Source organism: Vipera ursinii (genome assembly GCF_947247035.1).
Source record: "Vipera ursinii genome assembly, chromosome: 17".
NCBI classification, from domain to species: Eukaryota; Metazoa; Chordata; class Lepidosauria; order Squamata; family Viperidae; genus Vipera; species Vipera ursinii.
In genome coordinates, this window is record NC_139530.1 from 896,402 (window position 1) to 911,447 (window position 15,046).

A 15,046-nucleotide genomic window follows, 5' to 3' on the forward strand; every position below is an offset into this window, starting at 1 on the left:
CAAACTATTCACGCCTTGTTACACAACCTTGCTGTTTCTCAACTATGCAAACGCAATTCTTTACCCATTTTTGCAAGTTTTTTTTTCTCATCAGAGGGGAAGGCACAGAGCGCGGCGAACCAGGGATGGTGGCTTATTCCAGTCCTGAAAGCAGGTGGCAAAATGCAGAGATTTCGACCCATTTTTTTCTGTTTCCCAAATAGTGAATTTCACCCAGTGGGGGACTGGATGGAAATGCCTCCCCTTTGTGGTGTCTTTTTTTTTTTTTGCCTTCCCCAAGCAGGTTACGACAGTGTCAGCCACATCTCTTTTATTTGGCACGTTTCAAGTTTTCAAGAAGGAAGCTTTACCAAACCCAGAATAGTTTTGCTTCGAAGGAGCAAGAAGTCTACAGTACTTTAGGCCAAGTGCAAGGACTACATTTAAACATTCAATAAATACAAAAATTATCCCCCTGCCAAGTGTCTGACTTGGAGCAGAGGTTGCAAACTGTCCCCTCCGTGAAACAGCCCAGCCACAAAAAAAATACAATTCTTGTACATTGGAAGGTATTAAAAAGCAAAACCAACAGCAGGGTCTGTAAAGGGCTGCGTAGGTCAAGGACTACCTGCATATGTACAGGGTTTTTGCAATTGCAGAGTTGCAAAGGGTAAAACGGATCCAAGCCACGACACGGGAAGAAAAATCCTGTCGCTCCGTTCTAAAGTCACACGACTGCCCTTCTAGGCCGGTGCATAGAAATTACGTCTATAAAAATATCTTTCTCCATTGTAGAGATTACAGGCCATTGGGAACAGTCTCCTTAAAAAACTGCAAAAGGTAATAGTTTATTTTCGTTCCAAGACACTAGTCCTCTTGACGAATGGCGGAGGCAGGGCACCAGTTCAGCCCAGCAGCAAAAAAACAACTTCAAAATTCCTTAATTTGGTAAATTAAAGGTGTCTTTTTCTGCCAAACCTGGTCACCCGGGAAGAATGGGGGGAAAAAGAGAAGTCGGAATAAATAATTTTTGAGCGTATCAAAAAATTCTAAAGGCACCACAATGGCTTGGTTGCCATTGCATCATGCATCACACTGCATGAAATTAACCAGGATTATCCACCTGGTAGAAGGGAATATGCTGGGGATCCACATACCGTGTTCACGTTTTTCATTCTGCAAAAATCCACGCAAAATGCAATCCGTCATTGTGGCGCCACGCATTGCCAAAATCAAGGCTCCCCCCTCAATCTAAAAGACACACCCAAAGTGGGGCTCAGCTGGGCCAACTCACACACCCCACATGGCAGCTCAGTTTCAGCCGGTGCGCCGTGTATCCATCAATCATGGTTTCTTACCCAGGCATTAATATGAGGCTTTCTTTTTTGCCTCCAAGGCACACTGGCTCGATGTGCAAATGACAGAAATGTAGTGGGGGGAGGTGGGGCATAGAGGTCATCCAGTCCAACTTCCTTGCTCAGTGCGGGGCAGGCAGCACAATCCATTCTTCCTTCTCCCCCCCCCCCAGCAAATGCCAAGGAATGGATGGCACGGCATGTTGAAAGAAGGCAGCGCTCTGCAACCCGACTGGCGATGACAGAGAAGCAGAAACCGGGAAGGGACCTCTTGGGATCACCTATCCCAACCCCAGATAAAAATCTCCCTCAGCTAACTAATCTCCCCATCCGGACCCTTCTCTCTGGGACCACCCACAAATTCACAAAGAGGAGTGTACGTGTCGGGGGGGGGGCATCATTTTTAAGAGTCTTTTTTGACCAGTATAGAAAACTTGACCTATGAATTGTGAATTGCGTCCAGGATCAAGAAAGGGGAACGGACACATTCCGGCCTGGCTTTGCATCCCAGGCTGCATTTCTGGAGCTGACCTTCTCCTCGCACGGAAGGCCTTCCCTTCAAGGTTCCACTTCTTCCCTCCCACCCCATCCAGAGCTGAACCCAAAACCTCTGCCCCACTCCCCCATTAATCCTTCGGGAGCCGGCCTGCAACGCCACCCCATTCCTGGGTCCACCGCAGAGAAGACCTGCGGAACTCCTGGACACGACCAACCAACTTGGCCAGGCCAATGGGCCGCCGCCACCTCCCAACCCCAGGGGTTGCCACAGGACCATCGGCCACCGACAAGCCACAACGGACCCGACAACCTCTCGGCCCCCTTAACGCAGCTCCTGCAAGTCTGGTCTGGGAGGGGTGGGGGCGAAGGGGTCTTCCAGCGCCTGCTTCTCCTCCTCCTCCTCCAGCGCCTCCGGCATGAACTGCCGGAAGATGCTGACGCTGCTGTGCCAAAAAATGGGCCCCGGCAACTGGCCGGCCACGCTCCACTTGCGGCTCTCCGGATCGTACGTTTCCACCAAACTGGAGAGTTCAAAAGTGTTGTCGTAACCACCGGAGACGTAAAGTTTACCTCCAAGCACAGCTAGGCTGCCTCCCACATGCACCTAAAGTGGAGAAAAAGAAAGGTACCAAAATTATTATTATTATTATTGTTATTATGGTTTGACGCAGTTAGCCAGATGTTTAGACTGGATCGGGCATTTTTAATCCAGCTGCTGAGTCCTTTTCAAGGAGCCGGGAGAGGCAGATGTTGCTGTTTGATGGTGTTAAAGATAATTCTGAGAAATGAAGCCCACCCCTCTTAAACCTGCAAGACCCCCTACCTACCTGGAGCATCGGAGGGATTTTGTCCCACTGGTTCTTGGCTGGATTATACACATCAACTTCAGCGGAGTCATCTCTGGAAGACAAGAAAAATAATGGATAACGATTAATGGTTATCATTATTCATAATTAATAATACTTGAGACGCGTTCTGCAACAAGGTGGAGGAGCCGAGTTAGGGGTACATATGGGGTGTATAAAGGAAAAGCTCAGATTTCTTGATGGAAGGGAAACTTTTTCACAAAATGCAAGTTTTTTCCTAACATCCCTAGGAACTGGGCTGCTTATAAAACAGCACAAATGCACGTTACACGAAATCAGCCCTGCTTTGCCTGTTTTTCGTTTTAGCAAGAACCTTCGAGAAGAGTTGTCGGCCAGGAGTTGTGAGCTAAGCACAGAACGTTCCTTGGCCGATTGTGGCATGCCAAGTGTGACAGCAACAGGTGTGCGAATGGGGCGGGGGGGGGGAAGAGAGGAAGAGTGATGGTGGGGGAAATAAAGCTATTTGTCACCTCCACATTGCAGAGACAAACCCCTTCGGGCTGCCACAAACAGGAGGCTGAAATTTCAACCACATTACAGGCAGTCCTCAACTTATGACCACAATTGAGCCCCCCAAAAATTCTGTCACTAAATGAAACATTTAAGCGAATTTTATCCGGTTTTACGGCTTTTCTTGGCAGTTTTTAAGTGAATCGTTGCAGTTCTTAATTCAGTAACTGAATCTGGATTCTCCATCGACTCTGCTTGTCAGAAAGTCACAAAAAGGGGATTGCGTGACACACACACACCCGCCCCCGGGACACTGCGACTGTCTTAACTATGAGTCAGTTGCCAAGCGGCTGAATTTTAACCAGGTGATCATGGGGATGCTGTGACGGTTGAGGTGCAAAATGGTCCCAAGTCACTTTTTCCCCTGCTGTTGTCACTTTGAACATCGTAAGTTGAGGACTGACTGTATAGTGTGCAAAAAACAATTCAGCCCACATCGTTTTGGGAAATTTGCTCTTTTTTTCCTGTTTGAAGAACCTTTGGGAGGAATTAGGCCAGGCAGACTCCAGAAGCAAAGGATGACCGGAGTTTTTTGTTTTTTTTTTCCCCGTCTGGCTTCGCAACGGGAAAGTTTTTCTTGGGATCGGTGAGGAATTTAAAGCATGCCTTAAGCTTGGCTCCAGAAAAGTCTGGAGTGAGAAAATCCGCGGGGACCAGCTGCTAATTTCAGTTATGAAAAAGGCCAGGAAAAATTTCTGGCATGCATTCCTTGTTTGTCTCAAGAGCCCACAGAGGGACGGTGTGGTGACGGGGGAAAAAGAGGGGCCATTTCGTTCCCTTAAAGGACGACGGTGCTCCGGGTAACATCCCGGTTCCTTGCCAAGAGGAATGTGGGCGAAGGGAGGAAATGGATCAGAAATGGGCATAAAAAGTGCTAAAATGGGTGGATCCTCAGGAAACCAATTGCCCTGAAAGCTGCCTGGTCACATTTGGCTATTCGAGGTAGGGCCTCGACTTACAACGATTCGTGTAGTGACCGCAGTTAAGACGGCACTGAGCAGAGAACCGTCCCCAGCTTTTCGAGCGGGAGTGAATGTCTGAATTGGATGCTTGCAAACCCCTCTTAGCAGCAGCCATGCTGCCCATCCACGTTGGCACACCCACAGCGCGGAAATGCCAACGAGGTTCCTGGCAATCAAGCAGCCACAAACAGGGTCTATCTGAGCGATAAGGCCGGGACGAGTTCCAGGCTTCGCTTCGAGCCACCCGAAAAGCCATTTTTGGCTCAAACCCTCAAGTGGTCCGATCAGCAGCCCTCTAGCTATGATAAGAGCCTCGAAAGCGAGTCACGCCACCCACCCAAATAGGAAAGGGAGGAAACATGTCCTCCTCTGCCCCAGCCAATTCGCAGAGCCTCCCGGTGCAGTGCAGCCCCTCCCCAAAAAAGCAGAGAGAAGTCCCAATAATCTCATTTTGTCTTTTTAATCAAGAGCTGCTTTCTTTCCACAGGGAACAGCACCAGCCCCACAGATAACCTTAAGAGCCCTCTGGAAAACCGATGCTATTTTTACAGACAGTTCTCTGGAAAAGGCAGAACTTGTTAAAAAAAAATCCTAATTTTGTCACCTTTGCTCTGCTTTTGGCAGAGGTCCTTTTTGGGGGAAAAAAAGGAAAAGGAAAGGCAGGGGGTGGGGGGAGCCAAAAAACCTCTTTTAAGGCCAGGAAACTCCAGCTGAATCAAAGGTGCACGGGGCTTAATTTCATCTGCTCGCCCCATTTTTCCCTAGGAGGAAAAATCCGAATTTTGCAATCGCCCTGAGAGCCGATTCATTCTTCCCATAACAAATTTAGAGCTTTAAGCTTGTTCCGTCTGGGACAGAATTCTTCCTTTCCATTCAAGATTTGCCAGGAAGGGAAAGTCTGGGTCTTGCCAATCAGAGTTTGTTGGCCTTATGTTGGGCTGCGTTCACTTATGTACAGGTAGTCTTCGACTTACGACCAGGGTGGAGCCCAAAATGCCTGCTGCTAAGCGAGGCAGTCGTTACGTGAGCTCTGCCCCATTTTGCGACCTTTTCTTGCCTCAGTTGCTAAGTGAATCACTGCAGCCGTTAAGTCACACGGTTGTTAAATGAAACTGTCTTCCTCACAGGTTCTCCTGCTCGAGCAGAGGGCTGGACTAGAAGACCTCTAAGGGCCCTTCCAGCTCTATTCCAGTCTAAATCATTGCTTGTCACAAGGTCGCAAAAGGGGATCATGTGAGCCTGGGACACTGCAACCGTCGTAAATATGAGTCGGTTGCCAAGTGTCCGAATTTTGACTGTGGGGATGCCGTAAACATTGGCCGTAAGTTTGAAAAATGGTCATAAGTCGCTTTTTTCAATGCCGTTGTAATTTTGAACGGCCGCTAAACAAACTGAGGAGTATCTGTATTTTCCAATATAAATAGAATGGACGATTTGGGATTTTTCTGGTCTCCGCTCCCGGTGCCCTAGTGGGGTCTTTCTGCAGGCTTTCCAGCTCTGCCCCCTTACCTGATGAAGTACATGAGCCCCCCCAGAGTGACCGCCTTGGGGGCGAAGGACCAGGGGGGCAGGGGCCCACAGTTCACCAGGGACCAGAGATCCGACTCGGGGTCGTAGCACTGCATGACCAGGGACTCCTTGCCGGCCAGAGAGCCGCTGGCGTAGAGCTTCCCGCGGTAGGTGGTGGTGGAGCAGTCGTCCATGGGGTAGAGCATGGGCTGCAGGGCCTCCCAGGTGTCCAGCGTGTGGTCGTAGCGCTCGGTGCTGTCGGCCGCCACGACGTAGAGGAGGCCGTCCAAGACGGCCGAGCTGTGGTACTCGCGGGCCTTCAGCATGGGGGACACCTCCGTCCACTCATTCACGCTGGAGTTGTAGCGCCAGACGCAGTCGTAGAGCCGGGAGCCGTCCGAGCCACCTGCAGAGAAGAGCGACAAAGTAGAGCGGTGAGAAGTGATAGGCTAGAAACCAGGAGAAGCGGGAGTTCCAGTCCCAGCTTACGCACGAAAGCCGTCTGGGTGACTAAGGGCCAATCACCAGGAGACGGTGAGTTCTAGTCCCACCTTAGGTATGAGTAGGCCGGCCCAACCTGGTACTAGAATGCGCTGTCTCTTGGTGATTGGCTTGAAGTCACCCAGCCTTGCTTTGCTGCCTAAGGCGATACTAGAACTCACCATCTCCTGGTGACTGGCACACGCTCCCCCAGCTGGCTTTCACGCCTGAGGCAGAACTAGAACATTTGGGCCAAAGTCGGCTTTCCTATTTATTACAGAACTAGAACTCACCGTCTCCAGGAGGCTGGTCTCCTGTTCTGGGTTCAAGTAAAGCCTCCCCTCCACTTTCCAAACCACAGCAGTGCATCACTGCCCCCCCCAAGTGAAGTTGCGATGCTAAGTCAACAACAGGGCGTTCTCCCCCAAAGGGGTGGTGGGTGGAAGAAGGGGGCTCGGAGGTGGGGGGGGGTCCACTCACCGGTGACGTAGACATCGTTGCCCAGGGCAACCGCGCTGTACCCGCCTCCCAGGTGCTCGGGGAACTCGGCCAGGTAGCGCCAGTGGCCCGTGCGCGGGTTGAAGCCATCCACGGTCGCCAGCTCGTCGCAGTCGCGATCGCATCCGCCCAGCACCACCAGCAGCTCGGCCAGCCCGGTGGAGGGGCGCGGGCGCAGCCGGGCGCAGGGCGCGCTCTCGTGCCGATCCAGCCGGCCGGCTTGGAAGAGGCGGGCCTCGGCCACCAGGCGCAGGCAAGCGGCGGAGCGGGCCACCAGCGGCTCGCCCTCCACTTGCGCCAGCAGGGCGAAGCGGCGCACGAAGGGCAGGCGCACGTGGGCCAGCAGCTGGGGCAGCAGCCCCGCGCGCGATCCCGGCTCGGCGCGCACCCAGCGCAGGGCCAGCGCGAAGGCGGCCTCCTCCTTGGGCACGCGCAGCGCGTCCTCGCGCAGGTAGGAGAGCAGCCTGGGCAAGGGGACGCGCTCCAGCTGCGCGCCCAGCTCCCCGTCCGGGTCGGCCGCGTGCCGGAGGACGCAGCGGCGGGCGGCCTCGGCCAGCGGGGCGCAGGCGAAGGTCTCCGCGAAGTCCTGCAGCTCCAGCGCGGCGCAGGGCTCCAGGCGGGCGGCCAGCCAGGCGCCGCAGGCGGCCTTGACGGCGGGGAACTGCAGCAGGTCGGCGGCGCGCAGGAGCCGCTCGGCCAGCTGGGGCTCCCCGCTCAAGGCGCCCAGCCGGCCGGTGTAGGCGAAGTCCAGCAGCAGCGCCAGACAGTCCGGCTCCACGCCGTGCAGCCGCACCCGCGAGGCTCGGGCTTCGCGCAAGCCGCCGGCGAACATGGCTCGGAAGTAGCCCGAAGCCGCGGCCAGCACCACGCGATGCGCGCCGAATTCCTCGCCGGTGCCGGCCAGCAGGGTCACGTCCAGCAGCGACCGCTCGGCGCGCAGCGCTGCCAGGCCGCGCAGGAGGGCCGAGGCGTGCGCCGCTTCCGCCTCCATGGCTGGAAGGGGCGGACTGATGGCGCGGGGATCGCGCGGGGCTCCTCCCGCGGCGCCCGCCCGCCTCCTGGGCGGACCTCGCAGGGGCGGGGAGGGGGCGGTGCGCCTCTTGGGGAGGGGGCCGCCCCGCAAGGATTCCCCACCCTCCCTCTCCCTTCAGGCTCGCAAGGCGGGGTGGGCGTGGGGGCGCCCGGTTGGGGAAGGGGGGCTGGGTGGACCCACAGCACAGTCCCGCTGTCCCGATGCTTTGGGGAGGGGGAGGCTGCCCTGCACGGATCCCAGGAGCCAGTTCAGCCAAAGGCGAGCGGTGCCGCCCTCCTCCCCCCAAATTCTTGCAAATCAAAGCAACCTCAGGGGCGCCTGGTTGGGGAACGAGGCTTGCCCCGTGACATGAACCCGGTGCCAACGTGGCACTTATGCAAGGAGGCATCCTAGCTGTCAACACCCTCCTGAGACGGAGGGGGGAGAGTGTGCCAGCATGGTGCCAACTGCAAAGAAAGGTCATAGGACCACAATGACTTTGCTTGTCAAAAGGTGGCAAACGGGGATCACATGACCACGGAGATGCTGCGACGGTCGTAAATGTGAAAAACATCCTAAGTCCCTTTTTGCATTGCAATTTCAAACGGTCACTAAACAAATCGTTGAAAGTCGAGAGGATTGCCTTTACTGAGCTTCTTCTGCATCAATTTTTTCATTTGTTTTTCCAATTATTTTTCAAGATGGGACACCCCCCGCCCCCCGTTTTGGAGCCTAGGGTTAAAAGCTGCAGCGAATTGGAAGTCAAGGTGGTCTGTCTGTCACTCCTGTCTCTTGAAGGGGATTTGGGAACCCCTGGTAAGGCCGGGGAGACAGGAGGGTTCAAGGGCAGAAGCAGTTATTTTGGGTGGTCCCTGACATTTCTGAATTTAGAGGCTGCTTCTGGGGTCTTCTTTCCCGGCCTCACCTGTTCGTGTCCGTCTGAAGTTGTTTATACACCGAATGTACGAAGTGATAAAGGCAGAGTGGAAATTTAATACAGGTCGTCCTCGGCTTACAACAATCCATTTAATGACCTTTCCAAACTACATCTGCACTGAAAAATGTAATTTATGACCGATTCGCATTTTCGACCACTGTGGCATCCCCTGTGGTCAAAATGCAGACTCTCGGCAACCCAGCTCGTACTTGACGGTTGCAGAGTCCCCCCAGGTCATGTGACCCCTTTCAGGACCTTTTGAGAAGCAAAGTCAATAGGAAAAGCCGGATAATAAGGCTGTGCTTAATTCAGCATCCTCAGCGATTCCCTTCTTATGGCAAGAAAGGTGGTAAAGGGGCAGAACTCCCTTGACAACGGTCTTGCTTAGCAACGGAAAATTGGAGGGGGGGCAATTGTCGTAAGGCTAGGACTGCCTGTCAAATATTTCCTTGCTTAGGAATCCAAAAGGGTTACTAAGCTCAAGGAGAGTTTAGGAAAGCTTCGGAGTTGCTATTTCTGGACATTGGAAATCTTGTAAACAGCACCCCAAAGAAATGGGGAAGGACCAGGTTATTTTTCTATTTTTCTCCCTCTGCCCCCCCCCCGTCCCCCGTCCCCCCACAAGCACAGTCCCAGGTGATGCACTGGAGCCAAACCCCTCCAACTTCAGACACACTAAAAAAAAAGAAGAGGGAAAAAAAAGCAGAAATCAAAACGAAACAAAAGGTATCAATTATGCCCACTCTCCTTTTTTGGGAGGGGGAAAATTAGCCCTTTCTCAACTTATGGCCCATCATCTCTCCTTTCTTTGTTGCTGAGCACCGGGCTTCAAATGCAAATCAGCGCCATTAATTTTAAAAGGAGGCGCAAAGAAGGCGCGTTTCTAGTCCACATGGGGGAAGGAGAAACACTCGACCCCGTTGCATCCCCTCGGCTTCGCGGGGCCGGGCGATACGCATGCGCCAACTGGGATCTAAGCCGCCTAACTCCGAACGAAAACTACGATTCCCGGCGAGCGCCGCGCGGCGCGCAGGCGCAGCAGTTGCATTGAGGCAGAGCCTACGAAGGGGAGGGGGGCAAATCCCCCCTTAGCCTGGCAGGGCGGGGCTCCCCCTCTCCCCGCCCACCCCAAACCCCGCTGCCGGTACCGGGCGACGCCGCCGGAGGAGACCCCCGCCATGGACTCGGACTCCTGCGCTTCCCCGCCGCCCCCCGAAGTGAGTCCCCCCGTGGGATCCCCTTCCCCGGGGCTGACACTGGGAACCCCTGGCCACGCCCACCGAGATTGGGGGGGTGGGAGAAACCGGCCCCCCTCCTGCTGCAAAAGGACCCCCCCGTGCAGATTTGCTGGAATGCAACGGGGAGGGGGCATTTGCAGGGGGGGTCCCCTTCCGCGCCCCCCAGGGGCATTTTTTCCCTTTCTGCGCCCCCCAACCTGCCCCTTTTTTTGCAGCGTTGAAAAGAGGGTGGGGGGCGGGCCTGATCGGTGCGTGGGGGGGGGGAGATAGCAATTGCACCGTCCCTTTGAAAGGGTCCCGGCTTAGCTTGACACCCCCCCTCCTGTCTTCCCCACGGCTGGAAGCGGTGGGTGGGGGGCAGCAGAAGCCTGGGCTGGCTGGGTGGGGGGCGCCTCCCTGCTTGCCAAGCGCCCCCCGCCGGCTCTGCAAAGCGCCACCCCTCCCTTCGAGAAAAGCCCCCCCCACCGCAACCCCCTCCCCTTCCTCGCCGCCGCCCATTCGCCCCCTCCTCAAAGCCCCACCCGCCTCTCTCCTTCGCAGGATTTTCCCCCGGGCTCCAAGCGCTGCCGGACGGTGGAGGATTTCAACAACTTTTGCACCTTCGTCCTGGCCTACGCGGGTTACATCCCATACCCGCACGAGGTGGGAGGGGGGGCTTTTTTCGGGGCGGGGGGGAGCCCTTGGAAGGGGGTCTTGCAAAGTCTTGCCGGGCAGCCAGGGCCGGCGGCGGGAGGGGGAAGCTGCGCGGATCGGCCGAGAGGGCTGGGTGTCCTGTCCTTTCAACAGCTGAGCGGAAGAAAGGGAGTTGGGGGGGGGAGGCTGGAGGAGAATTTGGGGGTTGGGTGGCGTTGGACACCCCAGCTTTGGGAGGCTTTGTCTGGGGCTGCAAAAGGACCAAGATCGGCTTTCCCTCCCTGGAAAACCAGCAGGGGCCGCAAAGGTTAGGAGCCTGGGCTGTTTGAGAAAGGCAGGGGGGAAATCTGAGTGATGGTTGGAACTCTTTAAAGCTGCCACATCGTTTCTGCCGTTGCATCTTTTCTGCAACTGCACAGCCACAAGGGCAGCTGTCTCCCCCTCCCACTGGGGACTCTTGTGGCCATGAGAAGAGATTCAGAGGTGTGGGTGGGAGGGAACGTGGGGCGTTACTGGCACTCTTGAAAGCTGCCACATCTTTTGTGCCCCTGCATGAAGATTGGCCGTTTGCCAGGACCCTTATAAAGATTGAGAAAAGATGCAGAAATAGGAGGGGGGGGGGAAAGGTGGGCCACAGATGGACTCATTAAAACTGCCACCTCTTTTCTGCAATTGGGCAGCCACCAAGCGGTGTATGAGAAAAGGTGCAGAAATGGGACGGGGTGAGGAAACTTGGGCCGTGGCTGGCATTCTTTAAGGCTGCCGCATCTTTTCTGCAATTGCATCTTGTCTGCAAATGCACAGCCAAGTGTGGCTGTTCCCTTGGAAATGCTGTGGCAGTTTTAAAAGAGCTGCAAAAAGGGGGTGCTTTTCTCCCCCCCACCTCGAATTTTCAGGCCGCCTTAATCCATAGCACTTTCTAAAGAAAAAAAAATCGATGTGGCTGTTTTAAAGAGTTTTCTTTGCTGGCAGGACACGTCTGGCTGGAGCAGCGCCAGCTCCCCCAACAGTACCCGGGGGGCCATTGACAGCGATGGAGGGGAGACCCCTTTGGGAACCCTCTCCCTGCCAGGAAAAGCCCGGAAGAGCTTCAGTCAACTCAAACATGGCAAGGCCTATTCCTCGCTCTACCAGTGGACAAAGCCCAATGGATTTTTGGTGGACCGGAAAAAAATGGAGAAGTTCCGGAAGAAACGGCGGCTGGTGAGGAAAGACACAGCGCTGCCAGACGTCAAGTACCCCAAAGAAGAGGAAGAGGAGGAAAGGCTGCGGGAGAGAGGAGAAGAGCCGTACGCCGAGACCCCGCTCAGCCCGTCCTCCGAAGGGGACGCTCAGTCCTCCACAGGCCGCTGCTCGGCCTGGGATTCGGACACCCCGTCGAATCCCCCCTACGCAGCGGCTGCGCCGGAGGAGCAGAGCCTGGTCCAAAGGGTGGGCAAGAGGACCATCATACGGCAAGGGAAGCAGGTGGTCTTCCGGGACGAGGACGGCAGCGGAGACGATGAGGACATCATGGTGGATTCAGGTAATCCTAGCCCCACATGAAGATGGTGGGGAGCGAGAGAAAGGGGTCAGTGGGCTACAGACCGCTAGAAGATGGGGTCACCAAGGTTGTTAAATGCTGCTGTAGAAGTACGAAGCTGGTTGATGGCAGGAAGTAGAAGTGATGTCGTTTGGAACTGGGAGATGGAGAGTTCTAGTTCTGCCTTAGGCAAGAAAGCCAGCTGGAGGACTTTGGGGCAATCACTAGGAGACAGTGAGTTCTAGTCCCTCCTTAGCCATAAAAGCCAGCAAGGTGACTTTACGCCAGTCCCTCCCTCTCAGCTTCACACACACGCGGGCTGTCGTGAGGAAAATAGGAAGAGGGAAGACTATTGGGTAGCTTCACCCCCGATTTATTTATAGAAATAATAAATGCGGGATAATAAAATACCAAACAGATGCCAGTGGGGCACACTGAATCCTGGCCACCTTAGAACTGGAAAAGCAATTTAGTCCCAAAGGTTTCCCACTTTCCTGACCCTCCCGGACCTTCTCCTCCACTGACCCCCCCCCCTTTTTCTGGACCTTGACAGATGACGATTCGTGGGACCTGGTCACCTGCTTCTGCATGAAGCCCTTCGCCGGGCGCCCCATGATCGAGTGCAAGGAATGCCACACCTGGATCCACCTCTCCTGTGCCAAAATCCGCAAATCCAACGTTCCCGAGGTTTACATCTGCCAGAAATGCCGAGATTCCAAATTCGACATCCGACGGTCCAGCCGTTCCCGGACAGGGTCCCGCCGGCACTTCCTGGACTAAGCCAGCTGGAGAGCTGGTGGGTGCCGAACCTCGGAATTGGGGGGGGTTTGAGTCGGTAGGGCGGCGGTGGAGAGCAAGTGAGACCCCGGGCCCTCTGATCTTCTGGATCGCCTGGTTTCCCGTTGGGAGTCAAACTGATTCTCAGCTGCCAAAGTGGGGCGAAGGGGGTCTGGGAGGGGCTTCCGCTTTCCTCGTCCTGGGAGCACAAAGGGAAATAGCGGGGAACTGCCCAGTACCCCACTTGGGGAGGGACTGAGGTGCAAAACAGATCCACGAAAGGTATCTCTACAGGAGACGAGACTCTCTTTCTCCCAGAAGTCAGTCCAAAGATTTGGGAAGCCCTCGATTCTGGAACAGCCTCCCAGGAGCCGAGTTTGGAAAGACGGGAACGGTGCAAAATATATATATATGTGTGTATGTATATATGTATATATATATATATATATATATAAACAAACCCTGTTTTGACAGCAGGAGCACTGGGAAACGGGCAGCCTTCCCGTCCAGCCGATCCCCTCTATCCGAGTGGCAAGATTTCAGTCGATTAGGATTTCAGGGCTGTAAAAAAAGGGAATTGCCCCTTCCCTTTGGGGAGGGGGGAGGACAAACTTCTTTCCTGGTGTTTTGAGAAGGAGCCGAGGGTCCGAAAAGCTGGACAGCCAAATGGGACGAGGGGCTAGGGAGGGGTGGACCTCGGTTCGGCTGTCCGTCGGTGCTGTTCTTTGGACCTTTTTTTAGAGAGAGACTACGCGGCATCTTCTCTGATGGGTGGGGGGAGAAAGTAGGAAGACCCCTTCCCCTCCCCGTAACCTTTGATCGATAAGTAAGGCATTCCTGGTCTGTTTCTGGTGTTGTGGTGTGAAAGCCTTTGGCCATGTCCCAAAAGTCAGTCTGGAGAAGGGTGGATTCCTGGATCCTTCAAAGGACACTCTGCAAGATCCAACTCAGATCCCTCTCTTAACGTGGGAGCCATCCAGCCATCCCACTGGAAAATCTCCGGCTCCCCTGCGTGGAGGAAATTTCCGCTTTCTTTTTGGGACTCTGCGCCAGGACTATTTTTCTGTTCCTTTCTTCTTTGGTTAGCCACGTTTGATGGGGCGGGGGGGTCCCCTATCGCCAAAACCGCTGAGGTCTTCAGCCCCCGCCCCCAAACAGCCGTGTATCGAGGGTTTTGTCTGTGTACACTCTCAGTTCAAGAGCTTTAATTTTTTAAAACCATTAAAATTATTTGTTTTATGGAATTCTGCGTCTGAGTTCGAATCTCTCTCTCGCCGATCTGCCAGCTCCTTTCTTCTCAACCCCTCACCCCAAAACGTCTTAAAAATAATGCAAAGAAATCAGGTGGTATCGTAATTTCCGGGTATAATTGCACCCCGATCAATAAACCAATGTTTTCTTTTAGGTGACAGGTGGTCTTTGACTTACGATCACAACTGAGGTGAAAATTTATGTTGCTTGAAAAAAAACCACGAAATTCCTGTTGCCTCGTGAAAAAGCACCTTTGGGGTATCTTGTGTTTCCCTGCTTCATTGGACACTGGAGGTTCGTCCTTGAGAAATGCTCGAAAGGGACAGTCCTGGTCTACTCTGCAGGGCTGTTGTAGCAATTTGCAACACAGAGGAGGAATCAGCCCCCTTGCCAAAAAACCAAAAAAAAACCTTGCAAAGAACGCGGTGCAAAATGCATGCTTTTCAGCTGCTAGAGACTGCATTTTGGGGGGGGGGTGTCTTTGCAAGAAAAGACCCCAGGTTTGCAAACCCAACAGGGAGCAAGACTCCCTGTTGGCCTCTGAGCATGTGCAAAATGACCCCAGGACCTTCAGCACTCTGCAAAGAGAGGGGGGCAATGGAACTCGGCAGGATCTAGCCAAAAGGAGGAGAATCCAGGGGAAAGGAAGCCGCAGCCGCCATTTTTGGTGAGGGCGATGCCCACAGCTAAGCAAATGTCAGGTTTGCAGGCGGATAACCACCTGGTAGAGAAGCTAGCTGGTCTGCCAAGGACTGACAGGAATGAACGCGAAGGAGAAAGCACTTCCACCCGAGGTCATTCCACTAGATGACCTCTCAGGCCCCTTCCAGCTCTATGATTAAACTCAAGCACCATTTAGCAATGCTCTAAATCCACGCACAGATTCCCCCCCTTCTCTTCTGGCAGTGTCATCCCCCCCCAATAGGTCACACAACCCCCTCCCCACCTCACACAGACTCCGTCCTTCACAAAAGTGGGCGGTTTTATTGTCCGATGTTACAGGAAAAACCAGAGGCAAC

General features: G+C 54.4%; 2 protein-coding genes across 3 annotated transcripts; one reads left to right on the forward strand and one right to left on the reverse strand.

Annotated features, from left to right (window-relative positions):
• Positions 1–293: 293 nt before the first annotated feature.
• On the reverse strand, positions 294–7,651 carry KLHL21 (kelch like family member 21). The gene is made up of 4 exons (XM_083375842.1): positions 6,640–7,651; positions 5,680–6,085; positions 2,660–2,732; positions 294–2,436 (listed from the first exon to the last, which is right to left on the reverse strand). Exons 1-4 carry the CDS (start codon positions 7,646–7,648, stop codon positions 2,155–2,157), a joined length of 1,770 nt encoding a protein of 589 aa, XP_083231968.1. The 5' UTR covers positions 7,649–7,651; the 3' UTR covers positions 294–2,154.
• A 1,598-nt stretch (positions 7,652–9,249) lies between these two features.
• On the forward strand, positions 9,250–14,020 carry PHF13 (PHD finger protein 13). Of its 2 annotated transcripts, XM_083375847.1 has the most exons (4): positions 9,250–9,823; positions 10,385–10,486; positions 11,450–12,002; positions 12,553–14,020. In XM_083375847.1, the coding sequence occupies exons 1-4, from the start codon at positions 9,785–9,787 to the stop codon at positions 12,777–12,779; spliced, it is 921 nt and encodes a 306-aa protein (XP_083231973.1). In that variant the 5' UTR covers positions 9,250–9,784; the 3' UTR covers positions 12,780–14,020. The 2 variants fall into 2 exon arrangements, with proteins under 2 accessions (XP_083231973.1, XP_083231974.1); XM_083375848.1 differs by lacking the exon at positions 10,385–10,486.
• Positions 14,021–15,046: the final 1,026 nt, after the last annotated feature.